The 20,989-nt window shown below is 40.3% G+C and overlaps 2 protein-coding genes across 6 annotated transcripts in view; one reads left to right on the top strand and one right to left on the bottom strand.

Annotated features, from left to right (window-relative positions):
- Window positions 1–1,142: 1,142 nt before the first annotated feature.
- LOC117540925 (SLAM family member 9-like) overlaps window positions 1,143–20,989 on the bottom strand; it is a 133,938-nt gene continuing 114,091 nt past the window's right edge. Inside the window, exons 1-7 of one of the 2 annotated variants that reach the window (XM_034207878.1) lie at window positions 8,104–8,299; window positions 7,859–8,011; window positions 6,725–7,027; window positions 6,365–6,646; window positions 2,904–3,005; window positions 2,436–2,479; window positions 1,145–2,094 (exon numbers count right to left, since the gene is read on the bottom strand). In XM_034207878.1, the coding sequence (XP_034063769.1) occupies window positions 1,915–2,094; window positions 2,436–2,479; window positions 2,904–3,005; window positions 6,365–6,646; window positions 6,725–7,027; window positions 7,859–7,919 (972 nt within the window). In that variant the 5' untranslated portion in view covers window positions 7,920–8,011; window positions 8,104–8,299 and the 3' untranslated portion in view covers window positions 1,145–1,914. Of the gene's footprint in view, window positions 2,095–2,435; window positions 2,480–2,903; window positions 3,006–6,364; window positions 6,647–6,724; window positions 7,028–7,858; window positions 8,012–8,103; window positions 8,300–20,989 lie in introns of those variants that run through there. The other variant, XM_034207879.1, reaches the window with a different exon arrangement.
- On the top strand, window positions 8,683–16,829 carry LOC117540927 (probable G-protein coupled receptor 160). Of its 4 annotated transcripts, XR_004568241.1 has the most exons (3): window positions 8,683–8,761; window positions 13,646–15,271; window positions 15,480–16,829. XR_004568241.1 is itself a non-coding variant. In XM_034207881.1 (2 exons), exon 2 carries the CDS (start codon window positions 13,706–13,708, stop codon window positions 14,579–14,581), a length of 876 nt encoding a protein of 291 aa, XP_034063772.1. In that variant the 5' UTR covers window positions 8,683–8,761; window positions 13,646–13,705; the 3' UTR covers window positions 14,582–16,829. The 4 variants fall into 4 exon arrangements, 3 of the variants coding, with proteins under 3 accessions (XP_034063772.1, XP_034063774.1, XP_034063773.1); XM_034207881.1 differs by having other exon boundaries at window positions 13,646–16,829; XM_034207883.1 differs by lacking the exon at window positions 8,683–8,761 and adding an exon at window positions 9,465–9,481 and having other exon boundaries at window positions 13,646–16,829.

Raw genomic sequence — 20,989 nt, 5'->3', positions numbered from 1 at the left:
CTTTTTTGTATTTTCACAAATAGAATAAAGGTTTCACAAATCTGAAACTGTGTTATAAATAATCTTTAGACTCTCTGGGATAATCCAGTCCAAATAAATCGGCTATGCAGCGATTTAAGAGGTTCAAACACGGAGGATTGTTGGCTCAGCGCTGTAAATTAAATGTCCCTTAACTTTCCCCTTAACTGCCGAATCGGATGCTCTAAATCGGAAGCCAACTTCAGCGTCGTGATGTACGAGAAGATTAGCTTTGGTTTCACTCGAGACTCTGTGTTGTGAGCAGGGCCGGCCCTCGGCATAGGCAGTATAGGCGAATGCTAAGGGCGCATCAACCCATAGGGGGCGCCGAAAACTATTTTTTAAATTTCATAACAACACAATTTCCCGATTTTGGATCAACAAAGTGCATCTTATTATCTTATACTAACAGAAATACGCCTATATTGCGTAGAGCGCCCATAAACTATGGCACACACCCCCCCCAAAAAATCAAGTTGAACTGCCCCAGCCCCAGTAAAAACCAGGGGTTTATGTGAAATTGTTCTTTTTTCGAAATAATGGTTTTAGTTTGCAATTATGGGTTTTAATTTTGTATTTGTGTTAATTTAAAATAAATCAAACTCCCAAAAAACGTACACAGCTTCTGTGTGCTTTTATTAACATTGGAATTTACATTGTAAGCGGCCGCGGGGGTGAGAGCTTTAGAGAGCTCTCTCCTGAAAGACTGAGAGGCTCTGATAACCTCAGCTCAGTGAGGTAAAGGCACACCTTTATATGATCATTATAGTTATAAAAAAATAAGATAATAGGTGAAAAACAGGTATAAAATACTGACAGTACAAAAAAGTTGTTATTAATAAACAAGAATACAGTTTGAAAGGGGAGTGATTTGTAAAATATCCATAAAGAAAAAGAAAATCTGCTTACAGTTCTGTTTCATCTGGGTGTTGAGAGATGTATCCATAGAGCTCCTAATGTTGCTCTCAAAGTGCACCAGATTGATGCTTTTAACTTCAATATGAAAAAAAAAAGTCTTCCCGGGGGTGCATGCCCCCCGGACCCCCCTAGAGGAGGTGAGGTCCCCCCCACTTAAATCATGTTCAAATGGATAGGAAACTAAATACAGTTGCACACATCTTGTGTCCATATCTTTCTGTTTTGGTGGTCATGCCACAACCGTGCACGCACGAGTCATAGTAAGTGCTTGCATTTTGGGGGGGGGGGCGCCAGCTAAAATCTTGCCTAGGGCGGCAAATTGGTCAGGGCCGGCCCTGGTTGTGAGACAGTAATGATATATATATTTTTGTAACATTAAGGGAAGAAACTGTAAAAATAATTTGCATACAATAACATTAATTCCACTACATGTAATTTGTTACTCTCAAAGCCAGTTGTTAAACAGTGAGGAGAAGTAGGAGACAATCCAATGACCTTCTTGTTGTTAGCTATTAGTGGTTGCTGTTGCTCTTAAAGGTCTCCTATTATACTATTTTTAGGAATATATTATGGGTCTCAGATATATACAAATATATAACAAACATGTCTATGATGTGTTTTGCTCAAAATACAAAACAGATCATGTATTTTAGACTTCCCTATCCCTATATTCCAGCCCTGTTAGAGAAACGCTGATTTTGGGTCCTTGGCTTGAAAAAAAAGAATAGGAGGGGGAGATAATGCCTGATCAGAATTACCAGGCAGATACAGTTAAATTCTGCCGTGATTAAATGCCATATCATGTTCCAAACCACATCAAGGATTATTTCTGAAACAGTATGGAGCTCAAATGCTTTTTCTCTTGCGGGTGGATTTTCTCACCAAAAGAGAGTAATGTGAAAATAAAATCCATGGCTCAGTTGCCATAAATCGTAATCCCAAAAAGTGCAGTATGTGGAATACGACTCCCGATCATTTTCAAGGACCTGGTGTGGTATTTTTCACCTGAGCGTACACACTCTCTAGCTGAGCTGTGTTTCTAGTCTCAGTGGGTGCTGGGGGTCTAGTGTGAGGACCAACACAAGCGTAGCAGGAGGACAGAGGCAGAGCTGAATCTTCATCATTTGTTGGATCCTGAGTCCGGGCTGGAGCTCCGAACTGGAACAGAACAAAACATTGATTTACCAAAGTTTGTTTGTATAATATTGTATTTTTATGTCATATATTCCTCAAATTCAATACAATTCCATATTATTGACTGTAAAAGTGATAATGGTGTTTAACAAAAATGTAAGATTAATTTGTATTTTCAGTTAAAAGGCATGACATTTTAGGTGTTATTAATCAAAAGCAGAGTAAGGCCAGATAAGCAGAGACAAAAAAAGCATTTGCACTGCTAACACATACAGTACTTTGCATTTAGAGAAAGACACGGGAAATGACAACATATTCAGTCACATTTTTGAGTGAAAAGTAAAAAAAAAAACCTTGTCTCTTACCTGAGCAGTATCATAAACTGTATTTTCGACAATCACTCTTTTTCCTGCAGGTCAGTAAAAAAGAAAAAAATGTGGATTTGCTTTAATTTACATTACATTTTGAGAGCTTCACCTTTCATTTTGAGAGCTTCACCTTTAATGAAACATTAAAGATTCATTAAAGATTCTAATCTAATCTAATCTTAATGCTTATTACCTTCATAACATTTACATTACTTGAGCTGCATCTGAATTGAGTCCAGATGTTGGTTGTGTCCTACAGTAATCATCTTTTTCAAACAGCTGAACACTTGAAAGCCTCTGGGTATAGAATATTATAAAGAGTATGTTTCTGTATGAGAGGTTTCAGATGTGTTTTATGTGATTGCTCAACAGACAATAGGGATGTGTTGGTGGAATATGATGAACTTGAATAAAACACTTAATTCCCACAGGAAACAAAAAGTTAAAATGCACACTTAGACTTACTTGTTCTCGTTCGAAGACACCAAAGTACACCAATGATGGCGAGAATGAGAATTGTGAAGAATACTCCCAAAATGATGGGAACAATGTTTTGTTGTCCAATATCTGTACATAAAAACGTAAGTCACATTATAATGCTTGGTTAAATTCATAAACTTAGTCAAGTGTATTACTGCATCACATCCTGCCAGACTGTTAGATTTAATTACACAAGATGTTTTAGATTGTTTGCTTTAACCCTAATATCTTAAACAAAACAGTTATTCAGTTCAATGTGAAACTACCAAACTTCCAAAGTTCACTGAATAAGAAAATGTAAGCACCACCTGGCTCTTGTTCAATCAAAGCAACTGTTATAGCAGAATGTTTAATACAGCGTATTTCTGACATTCATTAAAGATCACTTGATATTCCATATGATGTGTGTTACTGAGTTGGGTCACACACAGTTAGAGAGACAATGGTCGTTCTGAATTATCAATAGATGTATTCATTTTAAGTGAGCTGACACCGAGGGTATAGGAAGTTCAGAGAAGGCCTCAGGTTATAAAAACAGTTAACCTTTGTTAGTTAACTAATCCTAAAGATGTCGTTTAAACATATACAAGTATAGCTTTCAGAGAGAAAAACATGTGACATTTGTGAGGCAGGCTGCATGATAAAATGTGTGTGTTCATTGCAGTGGCTATATATGCTGTATGATTGTTGCTGCTGTCGGGGGGCATTTCCGCGATTGGCTGCTGTGGCAGCAGGTGATGTACTTCCCATTATTGTTTGTTTGTTGCAACAATTAAATAATAATTACTGATCAGCTATATCTGTGTTTGTGTTTTATTGATTCCTCTCTGTTTCATTCTTTCCTGTTGTGTTATGCTGGATCGCGACAACACAACGCTGGTAGATAATGATAGCTGGTTTAGATGGTCAAATTACTGGAGCAGAAACTTCCCCAGTTTCACCGACTAATTCCCAGTTTAGTTTTATAAACTACAAAATACTTAATTAAAACACTTAATTGTAGTTGAAAGATAGGGCTCATCATTATATTTTTGTATACAGGTTTAACTGAAACGTGCCATTAAGAACAACAAGCTCTTCATTTGTTTTTATGCACTTTTCTAGTCTTTTTCGTCCTGTCTGAAAAACACTGCTCACAGCAGCTGACAGTAAAAGAGGTCATGTTGAGACGAGGACAGAAATAGTTTGCAGTATTTGCACTGCAAATGTTTTTTTGTAATTGGTTCAATGCATGGATGTATAATAATAACTGGATACAGCGTGGGAGGCGGGGTCTCGTTCTTTCCTATGAGAGCTGCTCATTGGCGCATGAGGACAAAATGGCCCAACTTTTGAGAGAGCGAAATGTCACAGATTACCCATCATGCCTGGCTGTCAGAGCAGAAGAACCCGTATGTGCGCTCACAGAGCATGCGCCCCTTAAGCCCCGCCCCCCGAGCTCCCACTCTCGGCCAAGCCCCCAGGAAGTGCGGAACGGCGGTACTACACTTCCTTTAGGTTGCTGGGCCCGGAAATGTTGTATTAAATAAAGTTAATATTACCGACGTAGATTAACGTTCCTGTAGCTTCTTATTGCACTTGCAATTGTTTTAGTTACTTGTGGGTTACTTAACATGAATAATCACAGTTACTATCCTTTTACTCCATCACATTTCAAAAAGAAATAGGCTATTGTTATTTTAACTCCACCACAGTAATCCATCATCAGCTTTACTTTTTAGATAAAGTTTTAACTCACAATTGATCATAACAGGCTTCAACATATACAATTTTATATATTACCAAGTGGTTTCATGTACAACCCACACAAGTATCATGCTAAATGAAGCTCTGTTGCCTGGATATCACTAGATCCTGATGTCAGCGTAATATAAAAGTACATAACGATTGATGTGTAACTTAGCATAATTTACTAGCTAGTCGCTAGCTGCTAACTGCCGCCTCGTTAATATAAATCCAGTACCATGCTGTCATGAACGCATGGTGCTGTTACGTGTACGCAAATTCACGTGCTTAATGTGAACGAGCCTTTTGGGCGGCGTGGTTAAAGTTGCGCATGCTCTATGAGTGCACATACGGGTACTTCTCAGGCATCCCGGTTAATCTGTGACGTTTCGCTCTCTCTCAAAAGTTGGGCCATTTTGTCATCATGCGCTAATGAGCAACTCTCATAGGAATGAATGAGGCCCCGCCTCCCACGCTGTATCCAGTTCTTATTATACATCCATGCTCTCGGCTCAATAGAATGAATGGAGACAGAAAATAAATCTAGATTCCTCTTTTAGTGCATTTTACAACTTTAAGGACCTAATGATTATAATAAGGGCTATAAAATAGTTCATACTGGGTAGTTTTTTTTAAATGATCCGCTGATTTACAGACGTCTCTTTCCCAATGTTAGTCAATGGGAAAAAGTATTTCTGGGCCCAGTGACGTCACGGACTGATACGGAAATTGTAGTACCGCCGTTTGGACATAACGAATATTTTCCTCAGAGTCTGGCGCTCTTCCTGGGGGCTTGCTTCAATGAGGTACAAATAAACTCTTCCTTTAAAGTGCACCTATCATGCTATTTTTAGGCAATAGCATAGGTCTCAGATATATAAAAATATATTAAAAACATGTCTATGAAGTGTTTTGCTCAAAATACAGATCACCCATTCTAGCCATGCCTCATATCCTCTATTTCACTTCCTGTTTCAAAAGTGCTGATTTTGGGTATGAAGCAAAAAAAAAAAAAGCCTTGATAAAAAAAGAAAAGGAGGGGGCTGAGCTCATGCAGGACCCGGCAGCTACTGTCTAAACTAAATACTGTCGTGATGAAACACCATATCATGGATTATCAAGGATTATTTCTGAAACAGTATGGAGCTCAAAGGCTTTCTCTCTTGCCGGTTATACCACAAGGTGAGTTCCTTTTTATTTCCTGCTTCTTCACACACATTAGCGATGCTAATGTAAACACCGACCATATTATGTCCAAAACAGTCGGGCATTGTTTCTGATAGCAAAGTTGCTGATAGGGCCGTGGATGTAAAGCCAGCCTACATTTCCGATATTACGTCATATCGGACGCAAATCTGGATCATCTCCGTTGTAGCCCCATTTTTAGAGATTTGGGTACGGAGGAAAAGAGGGAAGGTTTTATTTTCTGATGCTGCGTGAGTTCCCTGACACACCGGGGGTACATATGTATGTATAAAAGACATACAAAAGTGCATTTTGCATGATAGGTCCCCTTTAAATGTTTTTAGAGCCTGAAAAACAGAGTAATACATGGGTTTTGCTATATTTATAACAAACAGTATTTGTCACACTGTGGAATAAAATGTATCTTATTTACAGACATATAAAAGTTTTGGATAAAAAAAGAAGCTTGTATGCTCTGATGTTCTGACTCTAAATGGTGTGTTATTATCAGGAAGTAGTTTCTCTTTCAGTCTTACCAAAATGTTTGGGGCAGACATCTTTGATTATTTTGGTGTCGTTGGTCCAGCTGACATGGTTGCTATGGTTACAGATGATCAAGCCATTTGATTGGTGGACCTGGAGAAAAGTATCAGGGATCCCCTCTGACCGCTCTCCTCCCTCCTGACTGCAGGTTTGGTTGTCGCATCTGAAAGTGCTGTTGATGTGAGAGTCCTGTGAGCTGCAGGTCACAGTGAAGCTACAGGAGGAAGAGTTATCAGAGACAGAGCTCACTGTGAAGAGAGGGAGAGACGCTCGATCTGAGGAGGGAAGAAGCAGATGAAGAGTTTTAGAAACAAGACCACGGAAACTCTATCAGTGTTTGAGACGAAACCTACCTTGAACTTTGACGTTATATTTTGCTAATTCTTCTGTTGAATCCTTTGTCACTTCAGCAGAGTAAACTCCACTGTCTGCCTCTTGGAGATTCTTCAACTTCACAGAGTAATTGTTCACAGGAAACTCAAGCCTTCCAGTGTAATTAGCAGAGACTTTTTTGTCCTTAGAATTGAATCTCACTATGCTACTTTTATTACATTTCCAGACAAATAAATCAAATTCCCCAAGAACAACAGCTTCGGTGACATTCAGAAGCACATCCTCTCCCTTCAGCACAAACACAGGAGTCCCAGCACTGATCCCTGTAAAACAGTAGACACATCATACAGTAAATATCACACACAATATACTGTATGTTTATTGGTTCAAAAGTGAATATTTCTCTATTCCTACTATATGTAATTATAAAAAACCTTCATCTTATGAATAATCAAAGGTTGGAAAATATCTTTAAATCTTGGATTAGCTTTGACACTTGAAGCTGCTTAGAGGCATTTATCAGGTGAAAGTTAAGTATATGTTTCTTTTTCATGTGAGAAATTATTTCCATTCTGTCTCGTATGAAAAACAGGGGACTTTCTTACACCTTGTTCACTTGTTTTTGTTCCACAGATTTAACTGTTCTTAAGGTTAAAAAATAAAATGTAATATTAAAACTAAAATCTAAAAAGAACTCCAAAAGCATGTACTTCCCTCTAAATGTGACACTTTGGGAACAGAGGGATCAGAATATAATTGTGATCTTCCTATGGATCAACGTCTTCATAAAGATATTAATAGTTTTGAATAATCTTAACATCCGGTGATTTTAGTTCACGTTTCTGCTGTAATTTACATTCACTTACACTGAAGATTAATTTCCTTTATATTACCGGGACCTTTGTGACACTTGGGCGTGGTTTCAAACTTCAGTAGATATCAAAATAGCCCAATACAATTTTAAATGTTATCAGCATCACCATAACATTGAGCACATCACTGAGCATTTTTTACATTTCTCAATTCAAAAATAGAACATAAAGGGTCTAATCTTACTTATTGTTGCTTACGTAGGGCTACAGAACAACAACATGAACTTTGAAAACAAAAAAGTTGATCAAAAGCAAGAAATATAAATAAAATAAAGTTCTTACCTTGTGATTCACATGAATTCAGTAGGTAAACGACAGTGAGAAGTATAATATAAAACCTCATTCTGCAAGATGGGGAAGTGGGGAAGTGTTTCTGAACCAAGTTGGCTTGACCCTTGCTTTTTATTCCATGGCTCTCTGTCCTTACACAACACTCTAGATGAAGAGGAAGTAAGAATAAGACAACATTCCCGGGGAAAAGAGAAAACTGACGAACAAAATCACAATTACATTCTCACAACACTCACCTCTGGTGGTTGTCCTGATATCATTCTCGTCTTGAATGAGAAAGGACTTTCAAATAATGCGTGATGTTAGTTTTTCTTGTTGTTGTTCTGGACTAAAACTGAAGATGTCTGGTTCTCTTAAAACAGTTATCTGTACGTTTCTGTGTTTTAATTCTCACACAACTATCACACAGTTTGCAGAAACATGTATCCCAAGTGCAGCTTTCTTTTGAAAGTATTTTGCTCTCAGTATGTATTGAGTAAGAAAATGCAGAAGTACCAACTGCTTGGCTCAGCAAGTCACATATGGTTAACTTGTAAGTGCCAAACATAGGAAGCAAAGTTGTGATCAGATGTGATATGCATGGAAGAAAATTGCAGAATTGTGTTTTAGCAGCATTTTATATGTACATTTAGAGTTTCGATAACATAACACCTTTTGCTTATTTGCAAAATGGAGCACAGTTTGGTTGTTTGTTTGTTGGTACGGTGCAAATAGAAGTTAACGTCTTCACATCATGCAAAAGGTTGTGTGGTTTTAAAAGAAAAAAAACCAACTGTGAAAATACTTGGTGGTGTTAGAGCCAAACAGGAAGCACACATTATTGTATGGAGTATTCAGAGACTGTCATGTTCCTCTTCGTGATTCTGGGGCTGCTGGTCTGCACTGAGGCACAAGGTACGATAAAAACAAGTCTAATTCAATGTTTTAACATTTATCAGATTTAGCTCAAGTATGTGAGCAGGCTTCTTCAGTTTGAAAAATGTACTCAGAACAAGTTATTGGAGATGTTTCATCTTAAAACATGTCAGGGGTAGATAACCTTCCTTTGTTTGTATAATGACATGAAGTGCTCACAAACGAAAGAAGAGGAAGTGATGTCTAAGAATTCCAGAGAAATGTAACTCAGAGTAAAGTCATTTTATTACAGGAAATATGTCCTGCTTTGTGTTAAACAATACTCTGTGTAACATTTATAATAGTTTTATTGCAAGATTGTAAGATCAAAAAGTGACATGTGTAGTTTTCTCAAGTGAATTTATTTGCAGTCAAAAAACTGATCGCTTCTTACTGCCTATAACAATTCATCGTTTATCCATAAAAACAGTCGGTTATTCAGGAGCAAAATGCAGAAAACAAAGCCTGGTTGTCAGTGCTTTGCATTAGAAGCCAATTATTTTTGAATAAAACATTTAAAACAGAAGAAGTTTAAAGAAAAAAAATGTTCTGTGAAACTTACATAAAACCAGCACACTGAATTTAATGTTAACATGTAGAACAATCTATCTGTGAAATTGAAGAATCTCCAAGAGGCAGACAGTGGAGTTTATACTGCTGAAGTAATGAAGCTTTCAGGAGACGAAACAGAAGCAGCTAAATACAAGATCACAGTTCAAGGTAGGTTTGTTAACCTCTCAAACACTGATAGAGTTTCTGGTCTTGGTTCAAAAACTCTTCACCTGCTCCCTCCTCAGATCGAGCGTCTCTACCTCTCCTCACAGTGGACTCTAGAGGTTTCTCATTTCTCTAATTCCCCTCCTAGACTCCTCTCCTCGTGTCTTAGTCCCGCCCACAGGATTTTGTCTCATGGGCTGCGTTTCACTTTGGTTAAATGGATTCCTTGCTTCCCTCACTTGCGTTGTTTCCCTGTGACTAGTCCCTCCCACCAGGGAAGCAAGGAGAGCAAGGAAACCACGAGAAGCAGGGAAATGAGTTTTAAGAGCAATGGGACGTTGTTTCCTCCGGAGCGTCACGTGAAGCGACTTCCGTTTGTGATGACGCCGCACAATAAAATCATTTTATTCATTTTTGGGAAACATTTTCATGATCGCTTTTTTCATTTTACATTTTCATTTATTGTCATTTCCATTCAGTCAGTCATTAAGTGCTATTTTTAAAATGTTAATTTGCTACATATCCAAACAAACAAAGTGTGAAATCCAATGAATGTTAATCTAACTGGGTTTTGATAGATATCTCTTTTTCTTCTTTCAATTATTTGATTTCTATTGTGCACTCTAATCAATATTAATCAAACTATTGTTCGTTTATACATTTTAAGAATGGCGTTTATCTTTTTTGAGAATGAGTTCTTATTTGATTTTATTTATTTGGGTCTACAACATATGATACAAATGTTTGTGTCAGTAAATGTGTAGGCGGTAGAGATGTTAAGATTCACCGATTCGCATCGGTGCACCGGCATAAACGTTCAAGATGCGAGTGCACCGGTTGAAAGAGTGCACATCGGCTACAGTTTGGGTTGAACCGGGTTGAACTCGCGATGCATCGATTGCGTAGCGTCTTTGCATCGGTAAAAAACCGATTCATCATATAAAATTCCCTCATCTTGTCAACGCTCAGCAGAGACGATTTTTGATATTTGCTTCGCCATTACGGAGGCCGAGAGTCTCAGTTATCAACACACACGGAAGTTGAGGGGGAAGAGAAACACAGCGCACCGAAAAATACCTACAAATCAAACGTTTGGCAACACTTCGGATTGTTCAAGAAAGACGGTGTAATAGTCCTTTATGCTACATAGTTGACCGCAGGTCATGGAGAGTAATAAGGTATCCGTAGACCTTTGTATGAGGTATCTTTATTACTTAACAGGTCTACAGCCATGATACATAGATCCTTCCTAGATGCGGGCTTGCATACACACAGTATCACTCCGCAGCCGCACCCCATCAGTAACGTCCTGATGGTATATGTGCGCGGCACTATATACTACAGACGGTCAACTTGAAAAATCGCTCGCAAATTGTTAACGATTCCGAGCCGCTTTAAAGTACACAAGTAGTACGAGGAACTTAGCGACGCACATAAAGAGGCGACATGGGGTCTGCGGCTGAAAAGAGAAACATGAAAGTTAGACATACGAGTTAAATCACTCAGTGAGGTGTTCTGTCAGAGAGAGTGGTGTTTAGTTTACAGCAGCCTGTGACGGCCAATAATAATGTAAATGTCTTCCTTACTGTAAGCAGTTATGAAATACCTGTTTGTGAAAGGTTATTTGTATTCTTTATTGTTCATATAGAACCCACTGCTTTCTGCTCACTGGTGAGTTAGCCTATGAATGAGTGTTAAGCACATCAGGCTGGCAGCTGTATGGGCATTGCACTATGGTAGCTGTTATTTTCACATTGTTAATCATGAGCAATGCATCCTTACATTGTTGGATGTGGACTGTGAGGTGTTATAGAATTGTACTCTGGAAAGCTTTTAAAGGCAACAAAATAAACGGCATGATGGGATGTGCAGTACCAAATATGTAAAGCACTTTTTTGTTAATGTATGATTTGCTGCATATAAGGAATAAAACAAAAATCCTCTGTCGTACCATATTGAAGCATCATTATTTGTGCATCGTGTTGAATCGCATCGTATCGCACCAAATCGCATTATGTTGAATCAAATCGTATCGAACTGTATCGCAACAGGGGTGAATCGTATCGTATCGCATCGCCTAGTGTTTCAAATGTATCGTTAATGTATCGTATCGTGGCAACGTATCGAGATGCGCATCGCATCGGCCTCAGTGATGGAGATGCACATCCCTAGTAGGCGGGGGTGTTTGTGACTTTAACCAGAGCTGTCTCTGTGCTATGATGTGTTCACACAACTGTTTTGCTTCTGCTTTCTCAAGAATCTTTGAGAGGAACGGAAGATTAGAAATAGCTCTATAGTTGGCTAAAACATCTGGATCGAGGTTGTGCTTTTTAAGAAGCGGTTTTATCACTGCTACTTTGAATGATTGTGGAACATAGCCTGATAATAAAGACATATTCATAATATGTAATAAAGAAGTGCTAATTAATGGAAAAACTTCCTTCAACAGCTTAGTTGGAATTGGGTCTAACATGCACGTTGATGGTTTAGAAGAGAGAATCATTTAATTTAATTGTTCAAGGTTTATGGCTGAAAAGCATTCTAGTTTACTATCTAGTGTAATATTAGAACTTACGTTTCCGGGAGCTGTTGATAACACTATACTGGTCAAAGGCAAGAGGTCATTAATTTTGTTTCTAAGAGTAACAATGTTATCGTTAAAAAAGCACATCAAATCATTATCGCTCCTCGCTCCTCCTGCAAAAATAAGGCAATTGGGACGCTACTCAAGATGACGCAGACAAATCAACTTCCGGTGAGACCGAGACCGAAGAGCGAGGAAATGAAAAATTAGAGAAGTGAAACGCAGTCATGGAGAAGCTCAACAAGAACAAATAAACTCATAGCTCTGGTTCCCAACCAGGGGGACCCCTACGGGTTGTTGGGGGGATTACAGGAGGTAGGCCCTACGTAGAAAGATTAGGGGTTGCAAATGATTGACACAAACATTTTTTTTCAAATTAATTTCCATAATCCTGGTGTCCCGCCTCCAGACTTGTTGCAGTTTATGAACAAGTGTAAAATGTAACCTTGGAAGAAAAGAAAAATATATTGTTCCTGAAAAATGTGTCCTGTGCTAAGAGATCATTTTATTCAAATCTGCTCCTTTTACAGAATATGCTTTTTTCAATAAATAGCATCTCGTAAAAATGCAATTAAAGAGTCATACTATAGCATATCTACAACATGTCCTTATAGAATATTAATATACATATTTATGTATAAAAGACATCACAAAGTGCATCATTATAATAATAAAAGTCCTCGAAATAACCTCCATACACCTCTTTTTTAACCTGATGTTATGCCTGTTCTTTATTATTTTATGTTGTAATTGTTTGTATTATAAGTTGACTAAGTTGTTTAGAATAATAACTTTTTTGTGAAGACCATGAAAAAATACTTCAAGCATGTGCAAGAGAGCAAACCTCAGGCAGTCATCAGTAGAGGAGCAGGAACAGTAGTTTGAAACCAAAGCCTTATTTTCTACATTGTTCATGAATACTGCTGTACTCTTGGGGGCCTCAAAGCCTATTTGCAAAGGATTTGAATACAATGAACCACACCTTGTTTGCACCTTGAACCAACACTAGTTAACCTCACTTACTCTTTGGTGCTATGAAGTTTAATTATGTTGAAACATAATGGGGGGGTAGCGTCCCAAACATCTTCAAGAACAATGAAAAAGAAAGTGTGACGTGCATTGATTTGTTGACTTCACCGCCTGTTGTATTTGGTGAGCGTGATACTCCTGCAACAAATACTTAGTTCATCTTTTTCAGAGACTTCTTGTGAGTCGCCAGTTTAAAAAAGGAAATAAAGCCTGTAACCATGGGAGGAGTCTCCATGCAGACACATCAAATATTTAAATAAGTTCTGAAAAGAAACAAAAAAAAGTGTTGTTGTTGTTTAAAGGGTGCATTTCACTCAGTCTATTTGTTTGCTAAGTTAGTTGGAATAGCGGCAACCCTTAAATAAAGAAATAAATCCTATGTACTGGTTCTTTAAGATTTGAAAGTAAGGTCGTAAGGCTTATTTTAAGAAATACATTTAAATTCTGTTTCACAATGACAAATAAATAAATCCTACATACTGGTTCTTTAAGATTTGAAATGAGGTTGTACGATTTGTTCAAGTAATACATTTCAATTATGTTTCCACCTGCAGCAGCAGAGCGTCCCTCCATAATGACCCCCGGTACCTGCTGCACCTCTGGTTGAAAACACAATGAACATCCCCATCGCCTCCATCCTGCGGGGCCTGGGAGGAAAATGTCTTCTCAACTGGGCGCTGGTGTTCTTCCAGAGGAAACACATCTGCCGAAGCTTCCTGGGAGTTTTCAGTGTGTCCCTGGCTGTCGCCGACACACTCCTGACCCTCTCCGTCACCGCCCTGCACCTCCAGGCTGAGGGACACCTGCTGGGCTTAAAGCTGACCCGGTACCATGTGTGTCTGCTGGTTCAGATCCTTGGAGAAGTCTACAGCGCTCTGCAGTGGCCGGTCGCAGTCCTGGCCGGTTTGGACCATTTCTTCTCCATCTCTCGGAGGTGGCAGGCCTCCAGCAGGTTGAGCCTCTTTGTGAGTGGCCTGCTGTGGATCCTCTCTGCTCTCTACGTCTTCCTGCTGTCTGACTTCAGGCCCGTCATAGAGGAAGTGTTTCACATCCAGATCCACCAGTGCTGGATCTTCCACACCTCTCAGATCCTGCACATTGCTACGTCTCTCCTCCTGATTTTGGGCTGTGCAGCGTTGCATGCTGGATGCCTGACATTAAAACATCCTCCTTTAAAAGATCAAACTACAGACCAAAGTAGAGCTCACTCCAGAAGAAGTTTTGTTCTCCAGACCCTGCATATATTTCTGAACACATGGGCTCTGTTCCTGGTGATTCTGGCCGTGCTCCTCCTGCTGCTTGTGGGAATCCCTGCCCACCTGGGCCTGAGCGGCGCCTGGCTCTGCTTCCTCAACAGCCTCCTGATAGCAGTGGTTTTATGTGCAGTCTGTCCCGCCTCACAGCTGGGGCAGGGCTGGGGGGCCATGCCCCACGACAGCTTCTGTGAGTGGAGATCTACATTTAGCCTGGCTTCGGAGGACAGAGCCTGACCACACAGGTAAACAAAAACAGGTCTTGTGTTGGAAGATGTGGACTTAACTCTTGAGACCTCAATGTGGACATGTTTGGTCAGACCACTACTTTGGCTATAATAATAACAATAACAAGATGGTATTGTTCAGAGAAATCCATGAATGAATCCTAAAGACTTTGCTTAGCCCCTGACTTTAATTTATTTTTAATACTAAATGTTTTGAATTTATTTTATAAACAGCTAATAAAGTGATTAATTAAAGGATGAATTGTTTGTTAAAATAAGAATTGTCCATGTCTATTGAATCAGTGTGGGTGGGATGCTGCCATTGTTTCACATAGTTGACCGTTAGCGTTTTGTGGCAGAATGGGCTTCTGGAAGCTTCTACTGTATCGGGAACTAGAATAGAGGAGGATTTGAGGACCTCTTGATATTGTCAGCTGACACATTTACATTTACAATTGTGCAAGATGCAGTCATGCAACTTTGCAGATGTTTAAAATGAGATTAGAAGATTGATTTTAAAGATGGGTGTGGTCCAAGCGAGGGCGCCAGAAGGAGATGTGTGAGGAAGAGGCCCCCGACCCAATTTGGCTGAGTCTGGTCCCAGGAAGGGAGGAGTAGTCACCCCGGGAGGAAGGAGTGCAACCCGGCCGCAGGCAGACGCGCAGCGGCGGCGGGCACGAAGTCCTCAGCAGGCGTTGAGGTATCCCCGGGAAGCAGGAGAGCAACCCCGGGAGGAAGGAGAGCAACCCGGCCGCAGGCAAACGCACAGCGGCTGCGGGCACGAAATCCTCGGCATGCCTTGAGGTATCCCCGGAGGCAGGAGCAGCCACCCCGGGAGGAAGGAGAGCAACCCGGCCGCAGGCAGACGCGCAGCGGCGGCGGGCACGAAGTCCTCAGCAGGCGTTGAGGTATCCCCGGGAGGAAGGAGCCGTGGACAGATGAGAGGCCAGACAGGGTCCCGGAGCGCACCACCCATGTGCCGATGGAGCATGAGCGACGTCCGGAACTGTCGAGGCGAAACGGGGTCCAGGAGTGCGCCACCCAGGCGCCGATAAAAACGTGAGTGGCGTCTGGAACCGCCGTCGAGGTGGTGAAAAAGGTGAGAGTGTCCACGCGAGGTCAACCGGCTGGTCGAACCTCTTCTCGGGCACCGGAAAAAAAATTGTTAACAGTCAGATGTTAACAGAAATACGTCGACAGCCGTTAACAGCTAGCCGTTAGCCGCTAGCTGGCAGCCATGGGTAGCTGCTAGCCGTCATTAGCCCCTCGTGGTTAGGAAGAAACAAACCCACGAGGTAGCAATCGGGTTGCTGGTCGACCCAGCAGGTCATGCATCGTCCCCCTGTTGGATGGAAGGCTGATGCGGGAATGGCGAGCAACGTCCCCAGCTCTTCTGCGGGGCGCGCACCACGCCTCAGTCCGCGTGCCGGTGGCAGCCACGGACGAGTCCAAAAAATCCCCGGCATTTCGAGAAAAAAACGTGCGTTCTTTTTGCCGTGTTCGGGTCCGTCCCGGAAACTTCTCGAGACTTTTTCAGGGTCACCAGTGTAGTGCCGAGAGATAGGGAGTCAGAGGCGGTGCAATGAAGGTGCAAAAGGGAACTTTATTAGAGAGTAACTCAGGTCATGTTGTCCGGTTGCAGTCCGGGAAGAAGAGAGAGAAGCCAGGAGGGCACACAACATATATAGACAACACCTAACATGTCCGTGTGGAAACAAAACCCCAACTGTAGTTCCATGTAGGAATTATACCCCAGTGTATTAATAGGTGGTCACCACAAAGTGTACAATATATATCACAAGACGTTCTAAACATTGTAAAGTGTATCAAAACTGTGTTTATCTACAACCGTTACAACCTGCTTGATGCAGCAATTAACAATCTAATGTCATAATGTATATTTAATTATGTATATCGCATATGGAGAATTCTTTTTTTGTACTTTGAGTGTAGTGGCTGTCAGCACTTTGTCAGCAGAATATACCATGCATCTGTGTTGAACTGTAATTCTTATGGACTTTTTAACAGGAATGAAATTGCTTGTCCCAAATAAAACCAGTAGGTGGCAGTGGAGGTCTGACCTGTTGCTTTTATTAGCTTCAGGTTTGTTCGGAGAACCCTGTCTTGAAGAAGTACTCCAATGTTTCAGACCTTAATGGATTATTACTAAAGGAAGACGCCAACGGCCTTTTATCAAAGAAGTGCTTTAGTTTAAAATATGAAAGTGTCTGGAATAAAATAAAATAAGTGCCATCATTTGTTTGGAGAAAGTGCTTAAGTGGTACATTTTACATGCCTGAGCCCAGAGTTGAGTGTAACGCGTTACAAAGTAACGCGTTACAAAGTAACGCGTTACTGTAATACTATAAGTAACCATTGTCGGTAACGGAGTAGTGTAACGCGTTACTTTTATGGTTTAGTCAGGGCCGGCCCTCGGCATAGGCAGTATAGGCGAATGCTAAGGGCGCATCAACCCATAGGGGGCGCCGAAAACTGAAGAAATTTTTTTTTTTTCATAACAACACAATTTCCCGATTTTGGATCAACAAAGTGCATCTTATTATCTTATACTAACAGAAATACGCCTATATTGCGTACAGCACACACACCCCCCCCAAAAAAATCAAGTTGAACTGCCCCAGCCCCAGTAAAAACCAGGGGTTTATGTGAAATTGTTCTTTTTTCGAAATAATGGTTTTAGTTTGCAATTATGGGTTTTAATTTTGTATTTGTGTTAATTTAAAATAAATCAAACTCCCAAAAACGTACACAGCTTCTGTGTGCTTTTATTAACATTGGAATTTACATTGTAAGCGGCCGCGGGGGTGAGAGCTTTAGAGAGCTCTCTCCTGAAAGACTGAGAGGCTCTGATAACCTCAGCTCAGTGAGGTAAAGGCACACCTTTATATGATCATTATAGTTATAACAAAATAAGATAATAGGTGAAAAACAGGTATAAAATACTGACAGTACAAAAAAGTTGTTATTAATAAACAAGAATACAGTTTGAAAGGGGAGTGATTTGTAAAATATCCATAAAGAAAAAGAAAATCTGCTTACAGTTCTGTTTCATATGGGTGTTGAGAGATGTATCCATAGAGCTCCTAATGTTGCTCTCAAAGTGCACCAGATTGATGCTTTTAACTTCAATATTAAAAAAAAAAGTCTTCCCGGGGGTGCATGCCCCCCGGACCCCCCTAGAGGAGGTGAGGTCCCCCCCCCACTTAAATCATGTTCAAATGGATAGGAAACTAAATACAGTTGCACACATCTTGTGTCCATATCTTTCTGTTTTGGTGGTCATGCCACAACCGTGCACGCACGAGTCATAGTAAGTGTCTGCATTTTGGGGGGGGGGGGGCGCCAGCTAAAATCTTGCTTAGGGCGGCAAATTGGTCAGGGCCGGCCCTGGGTTTAGTAATCACACTACAGTTACTAACATTGCCCCGACACGCGTTACTTCGTTACTTTTATAAAATAATCACACTCACTGACAGACTAGAGGGGTTTCCGCCGCAGGTTTATATACATGTAGGCCTATGTTATCTGCGTGACTTGCGAGACCACATCTCCACGTGCAGTGCTGCATAAACATGGCTGAGTCTTTTCATCTGTAAACTCCCTCAACGGGGCCGCTCGCTCTCTTTTGTTGATCGCCCTCTCACGGGTGAACAGTTCAATGCCCCGCTTCATTGTAGGAATTCTGTCTCTACCACTTTAGTTTGACCATCTCTGTTACTAAGTTATGGAATACTAAATACATAAGTAATTAGATACCTTACCGTTACTGCGCTCATAAAGAATGATAAGAATAATGCGTCTTGAACTGGTTTCATTAATTAGTGTCTTGACGTTTCACAGACTGTTAGCTTGTTGTGTGGCTGGTAGCCAATTTTAGAGCATATAAAAAGAAAGACTTGTGTTATGTCTTCCTTAATGCAATAGTAATTGCGGGTGCAAGTGGAGTCTCGCAGAGGCAAAACTGTGGCGCGCACACTGTAGGTGCGCCGCAGTCTGCGTGATCTGCCTGTAGGGAGGGGCGGGCCGGCCCTGCGAGTAAAGTAACGAGTAAAGTAACGAGTAAAGTAGCGAGTAAAGTAACGAGTTACTTTATGTAGAGAGTAACGAAGTAGTGTAATATATTGCTTTTTTTTAAAGTAATATGTAATATGTAATATATTACTTTTTTTTAGTAACGACCCCATCTCTGCCTGAGCCTTTTCTTTAAGTTGTTGATGTTTAAGTTAAGAAGAAACTTTAAAGTTGGTGTTAAAAAGCCCCCTTTATGATTTTTAGGGTTTTCCCTTTCATGTGTTATAGGTTTGTCTGCAAAGGCTAAACTCCCAAAGTTGTGCCTGTCTCTCCTCCAGTGTTGGTATCAGCAGTAGGGGGCGCCAAAGAGAATTCTAAACTTGCAGTGACTTCTAGTCAAGTAAAAATGATCCTTGACTTATTAAAGGTGATATTTACCTGCTGTTTTTTTGTATAAAAGTAAATTAACACCCATTACTATAAAGTTGTGAACTTAATATGAACACACACATTAATGTCATGAGATGAGCTTGGTATTTGTTAATGTTTAATCTCATGTAAGACTGTTAGAAGTTTATGACATAGAGTCCTGACTCCTGAGAGCTAAATGTTAAATATTAATACCGAGACTCTTTCTCTTGGTTGAGAAAGTCCACTCCTTCCTCATCCATTCAGCACATAAACTAAAACACAACTTAGTGACTTTTTATTTATTTAAGTCAGACAGAGATATACAGGCTGACCAAATAACGTCTCCTTTAATTGATCTTTTTGTGTATCATGTAACCCTCTAAAACACACTTGGTGAATGTGAAGCTGACCGTTGAGCGGCCCGACCAAGCAAGGAGGCAGAGGCAGAGAATTCAAATATAACCCGGTGTGGGCATTTATTCATCGCTGTGGTACAGGATACACAGCCTCAATATTGCTGCCCAGGTGAACAGTCACCAGCCACAAGGATCTCACCCACACTACCAGCCTTCACCAAACAGGAAACACAGAGCCTAAATACATACCCACTAATCAGCAATTAGACACAGGTGAGGGGGGAGGAGACAACACAGGGCACCAGGTGAACATAATCAGGAGTAACAGAAAGAACGGGAGGGGGAACACTTTTCAAAATAAAAGACATGTGCAATATACAAAGCCCGAAGCCGTCAGTCCACAGTGACGAAGCCATCTTCGTCACTGTGAACTTACAGGTGTTTTCACTTGCGCTGTAAGCATATTTAGTCCTCAGAAGATGGCTTGTCTAACTGTTTGATTGACACTTCAGGGTGAGGAAACTCCCTCTCAGTTCATGAATTTATTGACATGTGACTACAGCTACTCCTAACTTCAACCTGACGACTGGTTTAACCGGCCAGAGGAGTAGAACACATTATTCCTCCCTAAAGAAATATTTAAAGAGTCCCTGCAGTACAGTCTTTGAGAAAGGCCTGCATGGATCTTGAGTATTAGCCTTAAGTCCAGCTTCCCGCCTAATGGCATCAATTCTATTTTTGCACAAACTAAACTAAAACTTTATTCTTGTGAACTGGAAAGTAAGAAAGGCCAACTGTTTCAAGTGAAATGGAGGACTGTCTAACCTTAAAGGGGCACTGATATGCTTATTTTCAGGTGCATATTTGTATTTAGTGTCCCTGTCCCTACTGCAGTGTTTCTCAAAGTGGGGGGTTTTATCAAAACCCGACCCCTGAAAGCAAATCTGTCTAATTTACAAACTCTTCAACTAGAACACTAGTTATATTTAAAAACGTTTTAGAAGGCCTCACAAAATACTTTAATGTAAATTAAAATGTGAAGGAATGTGTGTATAGCAAATCACAGAGCGTGTATTAAGATGGAACATTGGTAATATGTGGTATTTGGATATTTCAATAACAGCAGACCTGCTTTCTGCTCTTGTTTCGTGGCTTCATCTCTTCTGGTTTCACCGGTTTCCTCTGCGGACAGTCTGCCTCACATTGTTGGTATTTATTGGCTCTGTTTTAAACGTCCTATTTTTCATTATTGCTGCAACTATCGATTACAATGCTCATTTAATTATCTCTGGATTCATTTATATATCAAATGTTTGGTGTATAAAATGCCAGAAATGTGTGAGAAATATCCATCTCAGTCTCCAAGAGTCTATAGGTCCATACCATAGACTGTATATAAAGGTCCATACTGACAAATATTCACTTTAATGATATAAAACAGAGAAAAGACACACTTCTATATTTTAGAAACTGATAACAGCATTCAAAGAAATTATCAAGAGTAACTAACTATTAATGAATTCAAATATAAAAATAGTGTGAGATTGTGTTGATCCCCTAATCCTCTCTGCTCTCCTTGCATGATTCTGTCATACTGCGCCAAACTCTTTATCCTGTTG

This window comes from Gymnodraco acuticeps, unplaced genomic scaffold (genome assembly GCF_902827175.1).
Source record: "Gymnodraco acuticeps unplaced genomic scaffold, fGymAcu1.1, whole genome shotgun sequence".
Classification (NCBI taxonomy): domain Eukaryota; kingdom Metazoa; phylum Chordata; class Actinopteri; order Perciformes; family Bathydraconidae; genus Gymnodraco; species Gymnodraco acuticeps.
This window is presented reverse-complemented; position numbering and strand designations above follow the sequence as displayed.